This window comes from Chionomys nivalis, chromosome 7 (assembly GCF_950005125.1).
Source record: "Chionomys nivalis chromosome 7, mChiNiv1.1, whole genome shotgun sequence".
Classification (NCBI taxonomy): domain Eukaryota; kingdom Metazoa; phylum Chordata; class Mammalia; order Rodentia; family Cricetidae; genus Chionomys; species Chionomys nivalis.
This window is the reverse complement of record NC_080092.1, coordinates 54,263,936-54,284,466: the sequence shown is the minus strand read 5'-3', so window position 1 is coordinate 54,284,466 and position 20,531 is coordinate 54,263,936. Positions and strand designations below refer to the sequence as shown.

The window sequence follows — 20,531 nt, the reverse complement described above, 5'->3', positions numbered from 1 at the left end:
GCTCCCTGCCCCCTACCCCCTGCCCCCTACCCCATAGCCTCACCATGGCAGTGATCTCATTAAAGGACTGCAGGTTCTCTACGATGCGGGACTTATGTGCGGGCTCCACCCGGGCAAAGCAGCGAGCAGTGCGGCAAGCATGGCGCTGCTCTTCTGGGCTGAGGTCATCAAATTCGCGGCCCGTGTAGGCCTTGCCCAATACATCCTCTGTGTCCCCAAAGATGCCAAGTTGGCGGCAGATGGCCACAGCTGTGCCCTTGTTGTCTCCTGTGATCATGACGACTCGAATGCCCGCCCGGGAGCAGCGTGTGATACAGGCAGCCACCTCTGGTCTCGGTGGGTCTAACATACCCACGCAGCCCACGAAGGTCAGGTCTGTCTGTGGGGAGAGGGCAGAGGCAAGCACAGCCTGAGTCTATCCTTGACCTGGTTGGTGCCCAGCCACCACAAGAAGAGCCTGGCTCTCAGCACCCACCTCGTACTGTACAAACTGGCTGCAGTCATCCAACTGCATGTCCTCCTTCCTCGGGGGCGTGTCCCTGGTAGCCAATGCTAAGCAGCGCAATGTGTCAGAGCCTGAGCCCCAATCCCGGATCTTGGCAAGAATATGTTCTCTGGAGGTGGCGTTCAGGGGTGCTGTTCGGCTCCCCACTCTGACTGAGGTACAGCGCTCAATTACACTCTCAGGAGCTCCCTGCAGGAGGGAAGGGGAGAAGTCAACTCTATCAGCCAGGACCCTGGCCCTCCTTGCTGTTCAGCAGAGAAAACTGCAAGCCATTATGGAGAAAGGCCAACCAAGGGCTCATACAGAGGGTGAGAGCCATTCTTTGTAAGAGGGGGAGCCTGTTGGGCCTCACTATGAGAAAACTTAAAGGGGTGGGCAGGTGAGATCACAGCCACCCAGTGGGTGGCCTCTGCCTCTACCAGGCCACAACTGAGAAGGCTTGCTGCAACATTTGAAGGTCTGGTGAGGGTCTGCATCTCCCATGGGAACCTGTGTGCCTACCTGTTTGCTGGGTATCACTGGAATTCCCATTTTACGGGGGCTCCATAGCAGCAAATAGGCACGCCAAGTCCCGCCAGGGCGTAGAAAGACAGGCATGGAGTACGGCAGGTGTGACCCTGGCAGTGTGGTTTTGGTTGGGGGCAAAGGGTAACTGACTCCTCAGATTCATCAGGGTCTCCCCTGGGCCTAGGACTGGTTTCTGGCTAGCCCATCAGTGGCATCTTCCTCTCCCTTACCCTAAAACCCAGGGGCTATCTTCTGTAAATGGCCAGGGTTCCCAGGATGGAAGCCCTGCCATTTCACAGGCACTAGGACCTGCACTGTAGGATGAAGCCAGGAATGGGATTCTTCTGTTGGTTTGAAAGCAACCTACAGAGCTGGGATGGGAGCTGCTCCTTTCCCTTCCCGGGTGTCAGCTTCCAAAAAAAAAAAAAATAGGAGCATCCACCAAATTGTCCCAGTGATCAGAGGCAAAAGAGCTTCTGAGAGCTTCTAGCCCAACTCTATCATTCCTATGGGGGTACCTGAGACCATGGAGGAACACTGATGACCCTGGAGTCCTGAGGCAAGACAGTAACCCTCAGGCCAGAACTAGGGGCCCTGGTCCCTTAGTCACTAGATGCTGCTCTCAGTTCCCTATTGCATGTTGACCAACCCCACCACAGAGCCATCACTTTGACTATGGGTCTCACAGTTCCCTGGCCCCCACAGCTGCAGTCTGTGGGGCTTTTATTTGTTTGGGGTTTTGTTCATCTGTTTTTTTCTCTTCCCTTTCTCTCTTTCTTTCTCTCTCTCTCTCTCTCTCTCTCTCTCTCTCTCTCTCTTTCTTTCTCTCTCTCTCTTTCTTTCTCTCTCTCCCTCTCTACCTTTCTCCCTCCCTCTCTCCCTCCGTTCCTCCCTCCCTCGCTATCTTCCTCCCCCTCCCTCTTTCCTTGTTTTTCTTTCTGTTTTTAGATAGGGTCTCACGTAGTCCAGACTCATGAACTCAAGCTCACTTATGCAGCAGACCCTCCTATCTCTACTTCTCAAGTGCTGAGATTATACGCATATGCAACCATTCCTGGTTTATGTCATTCTAGAGAATAAACTTACGGCCTCTTGCATGCTAGGCAAACACTCTACCACCTGAGCTATACTCCCTCTGGTGTTTTAGAGACTGGAGACCAGATTCTCTGCCTCCTACCCTTTGCTCTCCCTCCCCCAGATCCCAGAAGTAATCCCAGGCCACACAGGCAGGCCCCCACCTTCACAAACATTTTGCTGCCCTGGGCCTTGGAGTCAGGACGGGTAGGTGTGCAGTACACAGACATGGACTTCCGGTCCCTGGAGAACTCAAGGGTGAACTCCTTCCGCATGAGTTGCTTGATGACCTGCAGGGTCCAGGCAGGTCAGGGCATGAAGGACAGAGTTGGCAACTCTTGCCTGCTTCTCACTAGCCACTCAGGAGAAGATTCTTGTTCCTGTGGCCTACTATCTATACTCCTCTGACTCCGGCATTCAAGGTTCCCACCTTCTCCCAAAATGTGTTCATTTCCCAACTGGAAGCCTGGGCCTACATTTAGCCTTTCCCCTTCTCTGCTCCACAGACTTGTTTTGGAAGGTTTTTGAGGTCCTCCATTATTCCTCAAAGCCCCCGCCCCCACCCCGTGCCTATGCTTTTGTCTATCATATCCACAGATGCTCTAGAACTCCTGGCTCTGCAGTCAAGGCCAAGCCCCGTTCTACTCACTGAGTTGCAGGCTCCAGCACGCTCCACCCGAGACAGTGCTGTCAGGTCTGTGTCAAACACATTCATCTTCTCTACGAGGCAAGTCAGGGCTGTCTCTGTGGCTTCTCCTACCTTCTCGTACACACCTTTGGCCTGGAGGGTCAGAGCACGCACAGGGAGTGAAGGTCTCCTGCTGTCTTTACTTATTCATTTTGAGATAGGGTCTTGCCCTGAGCTCAGGAGGGCCTCAGTTCACAACTGACCCTCTTGCCTCAACCTCCTAAGTGCTGGAATTATATGAGTACTTCAGCACACAGGGCTTCCAGGCTCTTCTTGCTGAGCCTCAAGCCTGCTTCTTCACCATGCAGGGCTCCCTGGCTCCTGTGTTATTATCTGTCTGTGCTGGTATACACAGACAGCATCTTTTGGAGAGGCAATGTGACCACACCCCAATTCCCTGCTCAGAACCCTTCAGTGGCTCCTTGATTGCCCTTGGCTTGGCATGGGAGCTGACTTGGCCTGGCTAACCGTTCCTGGAAGGCTGGAGTATCCTTCTGTATGTTCAGTTCCTCTGCTCCAGCCACACAAATGGCATTCATGTGACCATGCTCGTGGAGTGTGACCCTCTGAAGCACTGAGGAACACCAACCCCAAACAATGAGACTCTGGGCAAAGGAAAAGGATCTGCCTGAGAAATGGAACCTAGTAAGGTCATGAACAGGAGTAGGGTCTCACCTCATTGTAGTCCAGTGCTGAATCATTGCAAAGGGCACAGATGGTCGCTAGCTCTACAAGTCCATCAAACTGCCCACAGCGCACAGGCTGCTCCCCTTGTCGCCTGCAGAGAGAAAGGTCAGCACAGGGCCTGGTCGCGCCCCTGAGAGGTGACCCACATTGACCCCTTCCCCAGGAAACCAATCCCATAGACCCTTCTGGGGTCCTACGGAGCTCCACCCACTTCATCCCACCACACCCTCGCTCACACACTCACACTTCGCCCTCTGGGGTATACGTGGTACCCGAGATGGTGAATTCATGCAAACGACAGGAGCCTGCCTCTGCTTCAGCTACCACGAACATCTGTAAGCACAAGAGTGGGCTCAGGATGCTTGGAGGGCTTCCTTTCTCTCCGCCATCAGCTTAAAAAAAGTCAGCTGCAGGAAGATGTTTGAGACACCCTCCACAAGAGTCATTGAAGGGCCTTCCTCCTCCACTAGAGCAAAGACGTGAGCCCAGGCTAGGCCCAGGCTAGGCACCCTAAGACTCTGCTCTGCCTAGTGGCATCTGGCTCTCACTGGCCATTGCTCAGGACTCCTGAGGGTTTTGTGGCCAATTTTTCAGTACCTGAGATGGCTGTGAACATGACAGGGCAGGACATCTGGGCCCTTGACTTCTTTCAAGCATCTAAACCTCAGTTTCTCTGCTGGTAATATAGAGAGAAAGTGGGTTCAAGGTCCAACTGCAAGGGACGAATTCTCTAACTTCAAGGAAGAAACCCGCATCTTGCTGTGAGGCAGTTTCCTCCAACCCACAGGTGACCCTAGAGAATGAGCCTCTCTGGGCCCGCTGGATAATCCAGCCCTTACCTGAACTCTCCTCCTCCAGAGCAGCCCATTTCCTAGCCCATCAGCCAGCTGAGAGAGACTTCTTACAGCCCATTCTCAAGCCAGGGGCCAGCCTAGCATCCCAACGGTAGTCCGAATACCCCTTCCTTCTTGTCCTCTCTGCTCTGGGGCTTCCCACAAGCATAGTCCATTACCCAGCATGCTCAGCCACTGCCACTTCCCCACACCATGCTTCTCGAATCCTTAGTTTAGTCAAGGAACACTGGACAGATAAAATCCCGCTAGGGATTCCACCAAGTCAGAAGATGCGGGATGCAGAGCTTGCCCAGGCCTGTTGCCTGCGACTTCTCTGCTGAGCCAGAAGGGGTCTCTGTCCCTTGGAATCCCAGCCAGAATCCCTGGAACATGTGGACAGTGGACCCAGGATGTGGGATCAGGTGCCCCGGGATGAATAATTGCTGCCCTAGTCCTTCCCAGGTCACTGGAGCCAGCATATCTGGTGACAGGCGTCAGGTGAACAGCCAAGAAAGAGCAGGACAGAACTGGGTCTAATGACATGGCGCCTGCACTTGACCCTCTCTTGGATCCTTCAAGGCAGTTACCTGGCAGGGCTCATGCCTAGATTTCAGATGAGGACACTAAGGTCCACAGACTGGCAATGACCTGCCCGGGGCACTGCAGTGATACTGGGCCCCAGTGATGTGTCTCGACAAGCACTGATGCAGCCCTCAGTCTGCTGCTCCCCACCGCACACTGGGAGACAGCGCGCAGGCTCTCCATCCCTTACCAAAAAGGAGGTCAGGGAGCCAACCCCGCTGCCCAGTCACCTGACACCAGTGGGGCCCAACCCAGCTACCACTCACCCTGCAGACAGACATCTGATTAGTGGTGAGTGTCCCTGTCTTGTCAGAGCAGATGACTGAGGTGCAGCCCAGGGTCTCCACAGAGGGCAGACTGCGCACGATGGCATTCTTACGTGCCATACGCCTTGTGCCCAGTGCCAGGCATGTAGTGATGACTGCTGGGAGGCCCTCGGGGATAGCGGCCACAGCCAGGGCCACGGCAATCTTGAAGTAGTAGACTGCACCGCGGAGCCAGGATCCACCATGGGCTGGGTCAGCAAAGTGGCCGATGTTGATGACCCACACAGCCACACAGATCACAGAGATGGCATGCGACAGCTGCCTCCCGAATTCGTCCAGCTTGCGCTGCAGTGGTGTCCTCTCAGGCTCCACAGCTGCCATTTGGCTCCGAATCTTGCCCAGCTCTGTGTTCAGGCCTGTGGCCACAGCCACACCCAGAGCTTTGCCTGATGCAATATTGGTGCCCTGGTCAGAGAAAGACAAGGAAGTGCTGCTCAGCCTCCGGCTAGCGGCGAGAATCCCTGAGTCCAAGCCAGAATAGGCTCTTCTGTGCGGCCAGTGTTTCCAGACTTACATAGTTTGGTATTTATTATATTGCTGTTCTATGAAGGCATGGATTTGGGGGGTCGCTACATGTCTCGTGCCTATCGTAGTGCCTGGCACAGAAGAGGCTTCAGGACTGATGTCAGCTGCATGTTTCAAGGCCAACCCATAAACCCCATCAAAACAGGACTCATAAACAGCTACTGTGGCCACACAGGAAGGAGCATGGCTGACAATGACCCCAGGCAAGTAGTTTCTAAATATTTACCAAAGAATCCAAACCTTAGACTTGACACTCCCATTCCCAAGGCCCCGGGCAAAAGACCCAACTCTAATGTAGAGGACAGGTGGCCTCGTACCCCAGTGTCCTGTCCTGCAACATGCTCCCACAGAGGCCCAAGATGCAGTCACTTTAGGGGCTAACTGCCTGGTGCCCCTTCAGATGGATGTAGAAGGGAGATGGCAAGAACACAGGAGCTGGTGGCAACTCCGCCTCTCCTTCACTCAGAGCAATGTGGCTTTGTCCCACTAGCTGCACCCCCACGTAAACTAAGTCAGAGACCACAGCAAGCCATCCTCCCCCCATGTCTCCCTCCTCATCCAAAACAGCTTATCTGCCCATGCACTCAGGCAGGGCCCTCTGCAGGAGCTCCGAGACCCATGGCCTTCTCCATTCCTGTTCATTTCCAGGGAAGCTCTTCAGCCACCTCTGACTGGGTTGCTGGGGCACGGTCTAGCTCAGTTGCTGCTCACCTCAGCACTTGTCACCCTTTCCTTCCATTGAGTGACTTAATGCAAGCCCTGTCTCTAGTTGGAAGCACAGCATCCTAGCAGGAAAGAGAAATCCTCATCCGTCTGAACTCACACCTCAACTCTGCCTCTCCTTCACTGTGACCTTGGGCCTGTTTCCTAACATGCATAACAAGACATAAACAGCTTTACTTCAATGGCTTTTTGTGGGGGTTAAAAAAATTCTAAAGGGCTTAGGCCAATGCAAAGCAAGCAGGCCTCAGTAAACACAAACTATTATGATTACTAAAAGTTTGCATGTATTATTGGTAACCAAGAGATCCATCCTAAAAGACTTTGAAAAAGAAAAAAAAGTTCTAGGAGTTGTAGCCCATGCCTTTAATCCCAGCACTCAGGAGGCAGAGGCAGGTGACTCTCTGGAGTTAGTCTACACAGGAAATTCCAGGCGAACCAGACCTACATAGCAAGATCCTGTCTCAAGAAACTAAATAAAAATAAATTTTAAAAAATGGCAGACAGGGGCTGGAGAGATGGCTCAGTGGTTTGCCTGCTCTTCCAAAGGTTCTGAGCTCAATTCCCAGCAACCACATGGTGGCTCACAACCATCTGTAATGAGGCGTGGTGCCCTCTTCTGGCCTGCAGACATACACGCAGACAGAATATTGTATACATAATAAATATTTTTAAAAAAAATGGCAGACAGTCAGGCAGTGGTGGCGCACACCTTTAATCCCAGCACTTGGGAGGCAGAGGCAGATGGATCTCATGAGTTTGAGGCCAACCCAGTCTACAGAGCAAGTTCCAGGACAGCCAGAACTGTTACACAGAGAAATCCTGTCTCAAAAAACAAAACAAAACAAAAAGACAGACAAAAAAAATTTTATTACATTTTTGTGGTGGTGGAGGTGGTAGAAGTGGTGATGGTGGTGATGGTGGTGATGGGGTGGTGGTGGTGGTAGAGGTGGTGGAGGTGGTGGAGGTGGTGGAGGTGGTGATGGTGGTGGTGGTGGTGGTAGAGGTGGTAGTGGTGGAGGTGGTGGTGGTGGTGGTGGTGGAGGTGGTGGAGGTGGTGATGGTGGTGGTGGTGGTGGTAGAGGTGGTGGTGGTGGTAGAGGTGGTGGTGGTGGAGGTGGTGGAGGTGGTGGTGGTGGTAGAGGTGGTGGAGGTGGTGGTGGTGGTAGAGGTGGTGGTGGTGGTAGAGGTGGTGGTAGAGGTGGTGGAGGTGGTGATGGTGGTGGTGGTAGAGGTGGTGGTGATGGTGGTGATGGTGGTGGTGGTGGTGGTGGTGGTGGTAGAGGTGGTGGAGGTGGTGATGGTGGTGGTGATGGTGGTGGTGGTGGTAGAGGTGGTGGTGGTGGAGGTGGTGGTGGTGGTGGTAGAGGTGGTGGAGGTGGTGGTGGGGATGGTGGTGGTGGTGGTAGAGGTGGTGGTGGTGGTGGTGGAGGTGGTGGAGGTGGTGATGGTGGTGGTGGTGGTGGTAGAGGTGGTGGTGGTGGAGGTGGTGGAGGTGGTGGTGGTGGAGGTGGTGGTGGTGGTAGAGGTGGTGGTGGTGGAGGTGGTGATGGTGGTGGTGATGGTGGTGGTGGTGGTAGAGGTGGTGGTGGTGGAGGTGGTGGTGGTGGAGGTGGTGGAGGTGGTGGTGGTGAGCATGTGTATGCCACCATGTGAATGTGGAGGTTGGAGGACAGCCTATGGGAATTAGTTCTATCCTATCAGCCTGTGAGCACTAGGGATCAAACTCAGGCCTTCAGACTTGGTGGGAAGTACCTTTATCGGCAGAGCCATCCCACCTATGCTCCTATGGGACTAGTATTACTTATCCAGGATGAGCCCCGAGCATCCCAAAAACTTACAGAAAACAGCATGTTCTTCTTGTCCTGGTTCACAGCTCTGGGGTCTGGGATGACATCTGTGTGCTTGGTCACAGACACGGATTCCCCTGGTTACGGGATGAGATATGAGAAGCCGCACCTGGAGACATGCCCATCACCTAGACCCACCCCCACTCTCTCCAAGCCCTTGGCCTCACCTGTCAGGATGGACTGGTCCACGCGAAGTGTGGTGGACTTGATCTCAATGAGGCGGAGGTCAGCAGGCACCTTGTCTCCCACTACACAGGGAGATTGGCCTGGGTGAGAGTGGTCTGGGGCCCTCACCCCAGCAAAGCCAGAAAGACTCCCAGAGGCAAAGCTAAGACCAGAGGCAGGGTCCGGAGCCATTATCCTTCGGGCAGATTCCAGCCACTCTGGCCACCGTCTCTGGATAAGTCCAACAGGGTTTTGGGAGGTTCTAGCAGTCACTCCTCCATAGTGCAAGACAGAAGCAAAGAGAGAAACAAGGCTCCCTGCTGTCACATAGTGACAGGAGAAGGACCTGGACATACCCACCTGCCACTTCCACGATGTCCCCAGGGACGATGTCCCGGGCTCGGATCCTCTGCACACCCTTGCGGTCAGAGCGGATCACCTTCCCCATCTCAGGCTCATACTCCTTCAAGGCCTCAATGGCACTCTCTGCATTGCGTTCCTGCAGAACATAAGTGGGCAGGGGGTCTCCCTCTGCTGGCCCAGGAGGACTCCCCCTTGAGAGTAAAACCTTTGGGCCTAGGAGGGACCTGAAAGCAGAAAGCACACCTAGCAGGTGGGAGACCCCGGGGACCAGCCCACTTCCAACACCTCCCACCTGCCACACGCCCACGATCGCGTTGGCCACGAGGATCAGCATGATGACTAGGGGCTCCACAAAGGCTGTCGTGGTCTCTTCACCCTCCTCGAACCAAGCCAGGACCTGCAGGGACAGAACTGGTCAGCCTGGCTGTGCTGGGACCCCCAAGATGAGCTCCTTGCCTTTTATACCCTGAATACCGTCTGTTCCCCTGGGGAATCCTGGGCTTACAGAGAGGGCCTTGGTGGAGGAAGGATGCCGACCTTACAGATGTGTGGCCATAGCTCTCATCGCACCTAAACCAGCCTCCAAGGGGACAGAGGCAGCTGGAGACCTCTCTCTGCCTTCCCTGCTTTGCACAGTGGTCCTCCAGGAGGAACAGAAGTTCTCAGGCCAGCCCAGACATCCTGAGCAGAAATGGCTAACAAGCCTTCCTCATTATGGTAAGTGCCCATGTTGAGGGTCCGCCAGTCAGGGGACACATTCCCACTGCAGAGTCTAACCAAGCCTTAATGGGACTCAGGTCAAGTCCTTTGTCCCAACTGGGGACTCGTCAGCTCCCTCCTAAGTCCTCAGTGCTCCCATCTGTTATTTGAAGGGTCAAGGTATCCCTTCAGCTTTGCCATTTTAGACATCTGCACATCTGTCGTTTTCGTTTGTTTGTTTTTCTTTTCTTTTGTAAGACTTCAAGTTTTCACAAGGACAGTGACCAGGAGAGCCAACCACCACTGGGCAGAAAAAGCCAGTCCCAGCCAGTACCATGGGGCTTTCTACACGCTGAGTCACCAAGATAAGTCTCCTCCACAGGAACAGGAATCATACCTGCCTGTCTTGTATTAGCTTTGTGTTCGCTCCTCAGACATGGAAGACAGTCATTGCCTCCCTCCCACTTCCCACTCTGGGCCCAGGACCTGTGGTCCAGAAGAGGTCCAGACAACAAGAAGGAGGAAGGTACAAAGAAAGCGAAGGCAAAACAGAAACTGAAGTCTGTTTGAGGCCCCAAAGGAGGGACCAAGGGCCTTCAACTGAAGGGAATTTGGCCCCTAAACAGACACCTAGCAATGTTTGAAGACACATTCGATTGTTACTGGGAGATGCTGCTGGCACCTGACAGGGAAGCCAAGGATATTCAACACATCACACCCCGCCCCATCCAGAACCATCTGGTTCACATGTCAAGAGTGCTGATCCCGGCTAGGGCAGGGACAGGACAGGCAGGTTAAGGGTTTGGAAAGCCCCCTGAACCAGGGCATAAATGGGTTAGAGGAATTCAGGTGGTTCAGTGTAGGACAGCTGAAGACTGAGGAATGTCCCTGACTGGGAGGAGAGCAGCCAAGGACTCTGAGCACTGGCAAGACCTGGCTCACAGGGTGGAGGGTAGGGCTTACTTACAAAGGAGACCAAGGCTGCCAGCAGCAGGATGCGCACCAAGAGGTCCTCAAACTGCTCCAGCACCAGTTCCCACAGGGACTTTCCTGGAACAGGAGAGTGTGTGAGGCCCAGGTCCCTGGTCACCCCCCCTCCTCTACCCCATCACCGTTACCCCCTCTACTCAGAACTAGGGACTTTTAGGGACCCTCTCTCTATTGATCAGAGGGAAAGTCCAAAGTCCCAAAGGGTTCATCTGAGCGTTCAACAAGATATCTGTCTGGGATGGGGTATTGCAGCCTGAAGGTGTCTGACACGAGGGAAGAGAGATATTGCAGCCTGCAGCCTCCCCCAACCCAGGATGGCTCACCTTCCTCAGTAGGGAGCTCTGCAGGATGTAGGCAGCCACGGGAACAGGAAGAGACAGGAGAAAACTGGTTACTAGTAGGTCCTTCTGGAGGTCTGGAAGCTCCCCCTGTAGTGTGCACTGGGTCCACCACGGTGTCCCAGGTGACCTCCCGGCTCTGAGGTCACAGACTCAATCTTCAAGCTCAACAGCTACCTTTTACCCCACTCCACGCTGTTAAGGAATCTAGTGTGACCTGGCTCACCTTAATGAGACCAGAGGGGAAGAGGAGCTTCCATACCTGCCCCCTTTCACAGAAGTGAAATCCAGGCCGCTGCCAGCCCTGGCTGGAGCCTCCCTGCTTTAGCAAGTTCTCAGTGCTCCTTGTAATCTCCAGGAAAAGGCCAGCTGGGTGTCCCACCCCACCAGCCTCCTTGGATACTCCAAGCATTTCTAGACATCAAGCCTATGTTCAGGTTCTTCTTGGGGTCCCTCTTGGAACCCCACTCCAGACACATGCAAGGAAGATGGCCCTCATGTGTCCAGTCCCATACAACACTGTGAAGAACACTTTCTCTATACACCAGCAGCACCTGCCTCAGTTTACCCATCAAACTTCTTTTAAAAAGTTCATTTTTATTTTATTTTCATTTTTTTATGTGTAAGAATGTTTTGCCTACACTTATGTATGTGTACCATGTCCATAGCTGGTGCCCAGGGAGGCCAGAAGAGGGCATCGGATCCCTTGGAACTAGAGTTACAGACAGTTGTGTGCTGGGAACTGAACCAGGCTCCTCTGCAAGAGCAGACACTGCTTTTACCTGCCGAACCATCTTTCCAGCCAAACTTCTTTACCACCTTCAATTCTTGAATTAATTTCACACCAGCTGTAAAATTACTGGGGGGCTGCCCTGGGTAGCGGGATCTTTAAGTTTCCCAGCAGCCTCTGAGAGAAGCATGTGGCATGCCCGGCCAGTTCCACACCCGTAAGGACTGCGGATCAGTGAAGAAGCAGCTGCCACAAAGTTCAACAACTGATCGGTGTCTGTGAGGAGCTGAACCCCAGAGCTGGGGCTCTGGTAGGCTCCCCTCTTTGGCACAGCCCTTCCCCTGCGGAAGATGACCGAAGGCCCCACGTGGCCGGGTCTTTCTGAACTCCGCCTCCTTCTGTCCTCAAAGGTAGCTCAAAAGCCAGCAGCCTCGCACTCAGAACCCATTCGCAGTACAGATTCGGAACCTCTCCCCCTCCGCTTCCATCCCTGACCATGGTCCAGTTCCTCACATCTGTCCACCTGTTCTTAGTCCACAGATATTTTTTCCTGTGGGAACTCTTTCCCCAGACCATGTGCTGGGAAGGTTTAGGGTCTGCACCTGTCAGCTGCACCATGGACAGCAGCGAGCAGTTGCTGGCCCTCAGGGCTCCAAGAGGGAAACATAGACCTAAAAATACATTTCTAGCATTTTCTCTAAAGTCCTATTTTAGGCAATGGCTGACATTTTCCACGGAAAAAGTAATCTCCAGTGTCCTGCATTGAGATTAAAATCAAACAGACTTTCCCTTCTGATCTATTTAACTGAAGCGAACAGGAAAGGTGCGGGGAGGTCCGGGCCCCATTTCTGGGCCAGTTCTCCAATGGAGCAGAGTCCCTTAGAGGTCATATTAGCCATGCCCCTGCCTCAAACAAAGCAGTGCCCGCCCACAGCCCATGTAAGTGCTCTACCCAGGAGTCTCTCACCTTGCTCATGGCCAAGAGAAGGGCTGCCAGCCTCACCTGACTCCCTCATGCTGTTTCTCTGCTCTTGGCTCTGAGGCAAGTGTCCCCACCCGCACCCCAGGCTCCATGGCCCCTGGTGATACAGGATTAGACCTGGGTTAGCATACATGTCACAGGCACACATACCAGTTCTAGCCTTCAGGCTGCAGCCTTGCCTGACCTAGGGGTGTCTTTCTAGTTCCCCTTTTCTACTTGTCTACCTGGATCTCCCCGTCTCCGACTCCCTGACCCACAGTGACCCACTCCTTAAACGCTACCACATTTCCCCAGATACTGCTGCTTCTCCCAGCTTGAGGCCACACTGTAACCGTGCATTTCTCAGCCCATGAGAGTTTCCAAATAAAGGAAGTGTGTTAGCTCCCAGTTGGCAGACTAGGTTTTTGGTGCAAGGCTCCCTGGAAGGTCACTGTCCCACAGACTGCTCTGTGACGATGGATGGAGTTCCTGTTCCATCTGGTATAGCAGTCACTAGCTAGATGTGGACACTGAACCCTGGGAAAGTGGTTCATGTGCCTGAGGATGACATTTCTAATTCTATTGACCTCATTCACTTAAGCACAAGCAGCCACATGCGGCATCTAGCTGTCTGCCACCATGGACGGCAAGGGCAGGGATAGAGACCCTCCACTATAGCGCTGCTAACCCGTGCATGTACTAGCTGCTCTCCTACCCCTGTGTGCACGCTGTTCTCCAGGATTCTCACTCAGCTTGAGGAGACACAATCAGTATTCCCATTTTACAGCACCTGAGCCAGATAGGCTGAGTTACAACATCGTGACCACACAACCGGGAAGAATCAGGGAGCATCTCTGCACCCAGACTCTCTGATCCTTGACCTCTGCTCTGGGCCTCCTGTGCTAAGCCCTAGATAGCTCTGCCTTCCTTCCCCTGGCCCCTTAACTTCCCAGTCAAGGCCACCCAAAAGATCTTGGGGTCCTACATATTTACCTGTATGCCCATTCCTTTGTAGTGAGCCCAGATCCACCTGCCCAAATTACCAATCCCAGAGGATCTGCTGTGCTCACACGTGGGGTTTTGGGGACCACTACATCCTGCCCATTCAAGTCTGGTCTGCTTCAAATGCTGATTCCACTAAAATCCTGAAGGACCTGATTCTCTCTTTCACCTGAGCAACTCACAGGGTCACAGAGGAAAGCCAGGTCTGGAAGAGCCCCTAGTGAGGGGAAAGATAAGAAGCAGACTGTCCTACCTGTCCCCAGATGATTCTAAGGACTGGGTTGGTGCCAGGCCTACCTTGATACAGACATCCTATTTGCTAAATGCCTGGCTCCTGTCCACTACAGTGTTGACAGCTACACAGGGCAAAGGCAGTAACCTGGTAGGATCCTATCCCCACTGGCCTGGTATGTTCTCAGAGACTCAGAACATAAATCTGGTCCTGAGGGCCTGAGTTTACAACCTGCTCTAATTCTTGCTATGCCAGGGCCACTGGGGGGCCCAGGGGCCGTGTCTGTTTCCTCATCTGCTGTGGTGATAGGGATGCCCCTTGATGCTGACTGAAGGCCTAGTGATTGGCAGAAAGCTTCTGAGAGGGACAGCACAGTCTCCAGGCATCAGCACCACGACACAGATGGACCATCAGGTCCACAACAGGACTTGGTCAATGCAGCGTCTCCAGCACCCAGAACAGCGCCTGGCCCAGGGCGTGGAGCCCCACCTCTGCTCAAGAGCAGCAAAGCCCAGAAAAAGTCAACCTCTGAGGCTTTCCCTGATCTTCCCAGCCTGCCCTTCCAGAGTTACCCCCTATCTTACGTGCAGGCATCTCTACAGTCAAGCATGAAGGCCGCACCTTCTATGTTCCCCCATATACCTGTCTAATCACCTCATCAAGACTCCAAGAAGCCAGGGGGGCCTCTCATCCCAATCTCGTCACTTCACCACACTTTGACCAGGAATTAGTCCCGGGCCTCACCCCACCAGCCGGGAGCACCAAGGCAGGGCAGCCATCCCTGGAGTCACACTGTGCCTCACCCCCCACCCCCAGGGTCACTGTTTATGCAGTTGCCCATACCCTGGAGCTATGGTGTGGAGGGTACAGAGCCAAGCATACCGCTGGGCTGCCCCACCCCCACCTTGGGCTCCATGCACCACCTGCTCCTCTAATTTCCCCCTCCAACTCCTTCCTTCTTTCAACATTGAAAACTGGAATTTCGGCTTCTAAATGTCAGCTCCAGCTGGGAGAGGCGGGCACTCACCAAGGTCTTCCTCCAAGGCAAATTTACAGAGCAATTAAATTGTCACTTGGAGAGTCAGGGAGAGGCTCTGGCTAGGCAGGGCCCGCCCAGCCCACCTGGCTCTGCCCTGTCTCCAGGGTCCACCTAGAGTGGCTAGCCTGGCCCGGCTCCGAGGGGGACCACTCAGGGGACCAGGGAGAAGCGGCTCCCATGCTGCAGAGGGACGCACCAGCCTACCCTGGATGGGGAAAGGCTTGTCAACACTTGTGTGTCTTGCCACAGGGTACACTGAGATCCAGTTGGGGCAGGACTGACACTGTTGCTGGGCAGACCTCAGTAAGGACCAGGAAACGTGACAACCGAGGCAAAGCCCTGAATGGCAACAGGTAACCCAGTACCCAGCTGAGGCAGTTTCAGATCCTGGGGTGGGGGTCCTGTCCCTACCATGCTGAAGACGCGGGAAGCCAAAAGGGGCAAGTATACCAGAGACCACACCTGCCTGTCCTCATGGTTTCTGGGACTCATGCATATGGGGTTTCCCTGTTTAGTACCAACTGGGGCCTGGGCTGAAGGCAAGAAACAAGATCACAGCCCAGGCACTGTTGAGTCCTCCTGGGATTTTGCCTGATCCAGCATCCTTGGCTTTCCACGGTTCTCCAGGATGGATGTTTGTGTCCGGATGAGCCTAGCACAGTCTAGCTTCTGGGCTTGGTCTATGCTGTTTAGGGATCTACAGATGTCAGATGGCTTCTGAGTAACCAAAGGTGACGAACCTAACTTGAAAACAGAAAAAAATGCAAGGAAAGCTATAAGAGGAACCTTCCCATGATGAGCCCCGGGCAAATGTGGGCCTTGACACCACTGACTCAGCGGTGGAAGTAGGCAGGTTGGCTGCTTCAGCCCCACGGACAAGGACTTAAGCACAGCCCCTACACGTGCAAACACTCCTGTTTTGCTCACCAGTTCCACCAGGAGCTTGTTCTGAAATGCCATCACGGTGGTGACGTTATGTGGGGATGGGGGCTCCTAGTAAGGCTGTGTGCGATGCTGAGGGCCACGAACCACGCAGCCACGGGAAGTGGGGTGAGGGAACTGCAGCCTGTCATGATGAAACCCTGTGAGGCCACGAGGCTGCTCGGGAGACGCACCCAAGAGCTCTAGCCAAGAGGACCGCCACATTCAGGCTGTCCCTCCTGTAAAGACAGCCCTGGGCTCTAGGTCTCCACACATACCCGGTGTGTATCCAGGAAGGAGACTGGGAATGGAGTAAACTTTTTGTACTCTTTGCAGATACGTTGTATAACTTTTTATTTAAAAAATAGATTTAGAATTAGGGGTGGAGCTCAGTGGTTAGAAAGCTAGCTTGGCCTGTGGAAGGCCCTGGGTCAATCCTGAGCACAATTAAAACAAAAACAAAAACAAAAACTCAAGTTCAACATGGCGGCACAGGCCTATAATCCCAGCCCGCTGGAGGCTGCAGCAGAAGGACCATAAGTTCCAGGCTAGCGGGGCTGGTGGTGTCTTCATGTCTGTCCGGACCTCCTGGCTGGTCTGTTCAGTAGCTGTGTGAGGTTTCTACCCAGCCCTGAGGTTTTCTATCGGGGAAGGGAGTGGGGAGTTGGGAGGGTGAGATTCTCCAGCGCCCCACCATGTCTCCACCCCAGGCAGAATTTGCAAACTTTGAGGAGTTAAGCAAATGACTTCCTTGTGGTTTCCAGCGCTAACGACTTTGAGGTGCATAGCTGACTAGGGTGGGGGACACTAGTCCCTGGGGTGTCCCCTTTGCCTGAAAACCCTGCCCGTCCTACCACCCAGCCCCACCTCCTGGTTACAGGGCAGGATGACTCTAGGTAAGTGACCTCACTGAGCATGCACAAACAAGCCTGACTTGGGTCCTACTGTGCCTTCACAATTCAGAAGCCGAGGCAGAGTATCCAAGTGGCCTGCTTAGGACAGAACAGAGTTCGGGTGCTCAGCCCTATCTACTCTGCTCCACAGGCCAAGCAGAGACTGGATAACACCCAAGCTTCCCCCCACAGGCAGAGAGCAGGAGGCAGGGAGAGGCAGCTGGTTCCCCTCTGCTCACCTGACAACTTCCAGAGCCCTGGACAGCTTCCTGAGGAGCAAGCCAGTGATGGGAGGGACCCGGAGGACCAAGGAATGAAGCAAGAATGGCTGCTACCCAGACAACCCCAACACCTAGCAGAGGCACCAGCACCAGGCGACAGAACGTGGGTCTGTCTGATAGAGTCAGGGAAAGCTGAGGCATGGAGAGGCCCCACGACCAACTCCACCACTGACTGTGACCTTGGCAAGTCACTTGAGCTTCTAGTGTCTCATTCACCTCCTCAGTGAAACGGGGTGGCCAGGTCTTAGTTCAGCATCGTTTAGGAGAAGAAATGAGTTAACTGAGGAAAAGTGCTGAGCACGGGGCCTGGCATGAAGCAGTTGCTAATGAAGTAGGAGCTTTTACTAATACCATCAAACAGACATCTGAAACACCCCCGCCGACCTTCCTACCATGTCAAGCCAATATCCTCTCCCACCATCACTCTCGGACACCCTGAGACTCCATCGTAGGACAAAACTGCCTGGTGGAAGGGGGCTGGGGCGTCCTCACTCCCAGCTACCTCCTCTGCTGGACCGACGAAGGCGTGAGCCAGAAAAGACAGCGAACTAGGCCAGAGCCCTCAAGGGACAAAGTCTGTGTGACCTGGGACAGAACTAAAGGCTGAGTCTCCAGCTTCATATGAGACCAGAATTCCTAAGCTGGGGACCACAGTCACATCAAATAGACTGTAGACCCCAGAGTTACCTTCCACTCCTTCATGTCAGGGGAAGACCCTGCTTCCCTGCCTTCCTTCAGCAAAGGACACCCTCAATGCCAAGTCATTAATGGGGGATATTAAATAATATTTATCTCCTAGTTCCTCCCACAGTTCAACTAAATATAGCAACTAATTTTTTTGAAAAAGGATTTCTGCTCCAGAAAGATAATATTTACATAAGAGGTGGTTTTCATAAACCAATACAAACCCCAAAGCACCCTTTCTGACAGCTCTTCCTAATTTCCCAGCCTTCCCTGAGCAGCAGAGGGACACCCAGGCCAGGCCATGGTTCCCTCAACTCTCTCTCTCTCTCTCTCTCTCTCTCTCTCTCTCCCTCTCCCTCTCCCTCTCCCTCTCTCTCTCTCTCTCTCTCTCTCTCTCTCTCTCTCTCTCTCTCCTCTCTCTCTCTCTCATAGGTGGTGTGTATCTAAGCCAGGAGTGACAGGTCCTGCAGGGAACCACTATATGTCTACCCCCAGAGGCTCTTAGCAATGTGTGGGCAACATCTAGATGCAGTCTACTGGCACTGGCAAGACTTTTGGCAGGAAGGAGAACCCCATGCTCCCTTGAGAGAGGTGAGGAAGCCATACCTCTCACAGTAAACTGCAAAGGTACATGGGCTCCCTCCATGCCCAGAGATGGGCAGGTACCGCTCCAGACCACCAGCTGGGGAAAAGACTCCTCTGGGAGCTCCTCCAGACCTCCACTTGCCCCTCCAGGAAGGCAGGTCTTTGCCCCAGCAGTTCAAACCCACATCAACCCCCGCCAGCCACATCCGCTTGGGGTTGCAGAAAGAGGAAGACCTGGGGCTGGGAGTAAGAGCACCAAAGCTGACAGCTGACAAGATGCACCTTCTCGGGAGTCTTACTGAACCTTCCCAGGAGACATGGGAGCCAGCTGAAAGGCTGGGCCCTGGAGACCCAGCCTAGGGTGTCTTAGAGTCTGCACCTGCACAGTGCCAAAGGATTGCACAGCAGCGCGGGCGCGGGCTTTCAACGAGGCCTTCAGATAGGATAGGCTAAGGCTTGCAGGGGTGCATAATGACGGGGAGTGGGGGGCCGGATCCTCTCCTCCCCACGAAGGAGGCCGTGAGGTCCCGCCAGGTGCCCCACTAGCATCTGCGGAGGTTTACGGAGCCCCAGCTTCCTGCCGAGAGCAAGGATGGGGGGGGGCAACCGCTCCCCACCGCGAGGGGTAGAGACTCGCGCTCACCGTTGGGGCCGTAGCGCTCCCGCGCGTCGGTCACCTGCTCCGGGCTCAAGCCGCCCTCGGCTAACACCGAGAAGCGGCGCAGCACGTCGGCAGCCGGGAGCAGGTGCGCTTCCTCCATGCTGCCCGCCCAGCCGTCCGCGACGTCCAGGCCACCTTTCCTCGGGGCTACTGAGCGGGGTGCTGAGGGCTTGGGCCGGGGCGGGCACCTGGCGAGGCCATGACCGCGCTGGGACCTTCCCCGACGGCAGTGACTGAGGCGGCCCGGCCCGCGCCAGGATGCTGCGCCCCAGGCTCCGTCCCCTGGGCGGGGCGGCGCGGGACCCGCCCCCGCACCCACACCCCTTCCGGCTCTCCCCGCCGCCCCGCCCCACCCCTCCGGGCTGCGGGGACGGAATCCCCGCCAGTCCTACTGAACCCGGCACTGAGACTGCGGGAGCCTCGAACCCGGTCTGCCACGTCGCCGCCTCTCGGTGCCCTAGGGGCTGAGCGGGGCTGTGCAAACTGCAGCTGTCTGCAGGGTGGCCTCTCTTCCCAGCTCCACCTCAGCGCAACGACCCTGGGTCTGGCGGGAAGCAGACGCTGTGCACTCGTGGGTCTCCTGCAGAGGAAGCCACTTGATGCTCTCCTCGGGTGCTGAATGTGTGCGCTTTATTCTTTCCCAAAGGTCCTGCGATGAGCGCTCATTGCTCATGCACTCGCATCTCTAAGACCCTAAGAGTGGTCCAGTGGAGAAGAAAGGTAAAGAGCACCAGGATGTTACCTACCACTCAAGCATTCCCTCGCCGGTGAATGGGGGATCCAGAGAGATTCTCCCTGGAGCAGGAGCGAGGCAGAGGGGTTCCCTGCTTAGGATGCCCAGCAGGAGTGACCTTGGTTGAGGGAGGGACAAAGACAGAGGAAATCTCCCTGTCAGCACTGCCAGGGAGTGCCAACCGGGTGCAGGCCCAGGGAGGTGGGGAAGGCAGAGACCACTCACCTGCCAAGAGAACAGGGTGACCTCATCACCGCCCTTCTGCTCTTGCACTCAGTGCTGTCGCTGAATCACCAAGGCTGCCAGGATGGTGCTACTTGGCACCTAAGCCCTAAGGCACCCATGCAGCCTGAAGCCTCTGACCTGCCTGAACTGGACACCCAGAGCCAGGATTTCTCATCTTCTACTTCCAACCCTCTATGCCTTCAGGATATTGAATGGTGAGCCCAGGGACAGGTTGAGCCTTTTAGTGGCTTTTGAAGGGTTGTCCAGACTTTGTGACGTCAGCTGGGTCTCAGCTGGCATAGAGATGAAGGAATGCTGTTTTTATGGCTGTATCTCCTTCCAACTGACATTTTATTTGTTTACTTTGGATTTTTTTTTTGAGACAGGGTCTTGTGATGTAGTACAGGCTGTCTTCAAATTCTTGGCAATCCTCCTGCCTCAGCTTCCAGAATGCTAGGATTACAAGTATGTGCTACTTGTAATAGAGCCTGAGCTCCTATTCTGACATTTTATGTTTCAGCTCCAGCATCCCTAGGTATCTTCTTCCATCCCTTCTCCTCTGACCAGGACAGTACACAGTCTCTCCGTTTGTAAGTTGCTAGGAAGCTTGTTAGGACTTTGCTGCAGACAGAACCAGCCAAGGATAGTTCCCCACTAGAAACCTTGCCCCCTTAGACACGGAGCTGTAGGCATTTGAGCAGCAGACATCCCTACTTCCTCCCAAGCACACAC

At 54.4% G+C, this 20,531-nt stretch overlaps 1 protein-coding gene across 2 annotated transcripts in view; it reads right to left on the bottom strand.

Annotated features, from left to right (window-relative positions):
* The window catches only part of Atp2a3 (ATPase sarcoplasmic/endoplasmic reticulum Ca2+ transporting 3), a 31,951-nt gene extending 12,840 nt beyond the window's left edge, over window positions 1-19,111 (bottom strand). For both annotated transcript variants that reach the window (XM_057774443.1, XM_057774442.1), the window contains exons 1-14: window positions 18,824-19,111; window positions 10,838-10,855; window positions 10,492-10,574; window positions 9,118-9,222; window positions 8,823-8,961; window positions 8,465-8,545; window positions 8,289-8,374; window positions 5,143-5,607; window positions 3,706-3,794; window positions 3,450-3,552; window positions 2,736-2,867; window positions 2,251-2,376; window positions 476-694; window positions 44-379 (exon numbers count right to left, since the gene is read on the bottom strand). In XM_057774443.1, coding sequence (XP_057630426.1) covers window positions 44-379; window positions 476-694; window positions 2,251-2,376; window positions 2,736-2,867; window positions 3,450-3,552; window positions 3,706-3,794; window positions 5,143-5,607; window positions 8,289-8,374; window positions 8,465-8,545; window positions 8,823-8,961; window positions 9,118-9,222; window positions 10,492-10,574; window positions 10,838-10,855; window positions 18,824-18,941 — 2,100 coding nt within the window. In that variant the 5' untranslated portion in view covers window positions 18,942-19,111. The remainder of the gene's footprint in view (window positions 1-43; window positions 380-475; window positions 695-2,250; window positions 2,377-2,735; window positions 2,868-3,449; window positions 3,553-3,705; window positions 3,795-5,142; window positions 5,608-8,288; window positions 8,375-8,464; window positions 8,546-8,822; window positions 8,962-9,117; window positions 9,223-10,491; window positions 10,575-10,837; window positions 10,856-18,823) is intronic.
* Window positions 19,112-20,531: the final 1,420 nt, after the last annotated feature.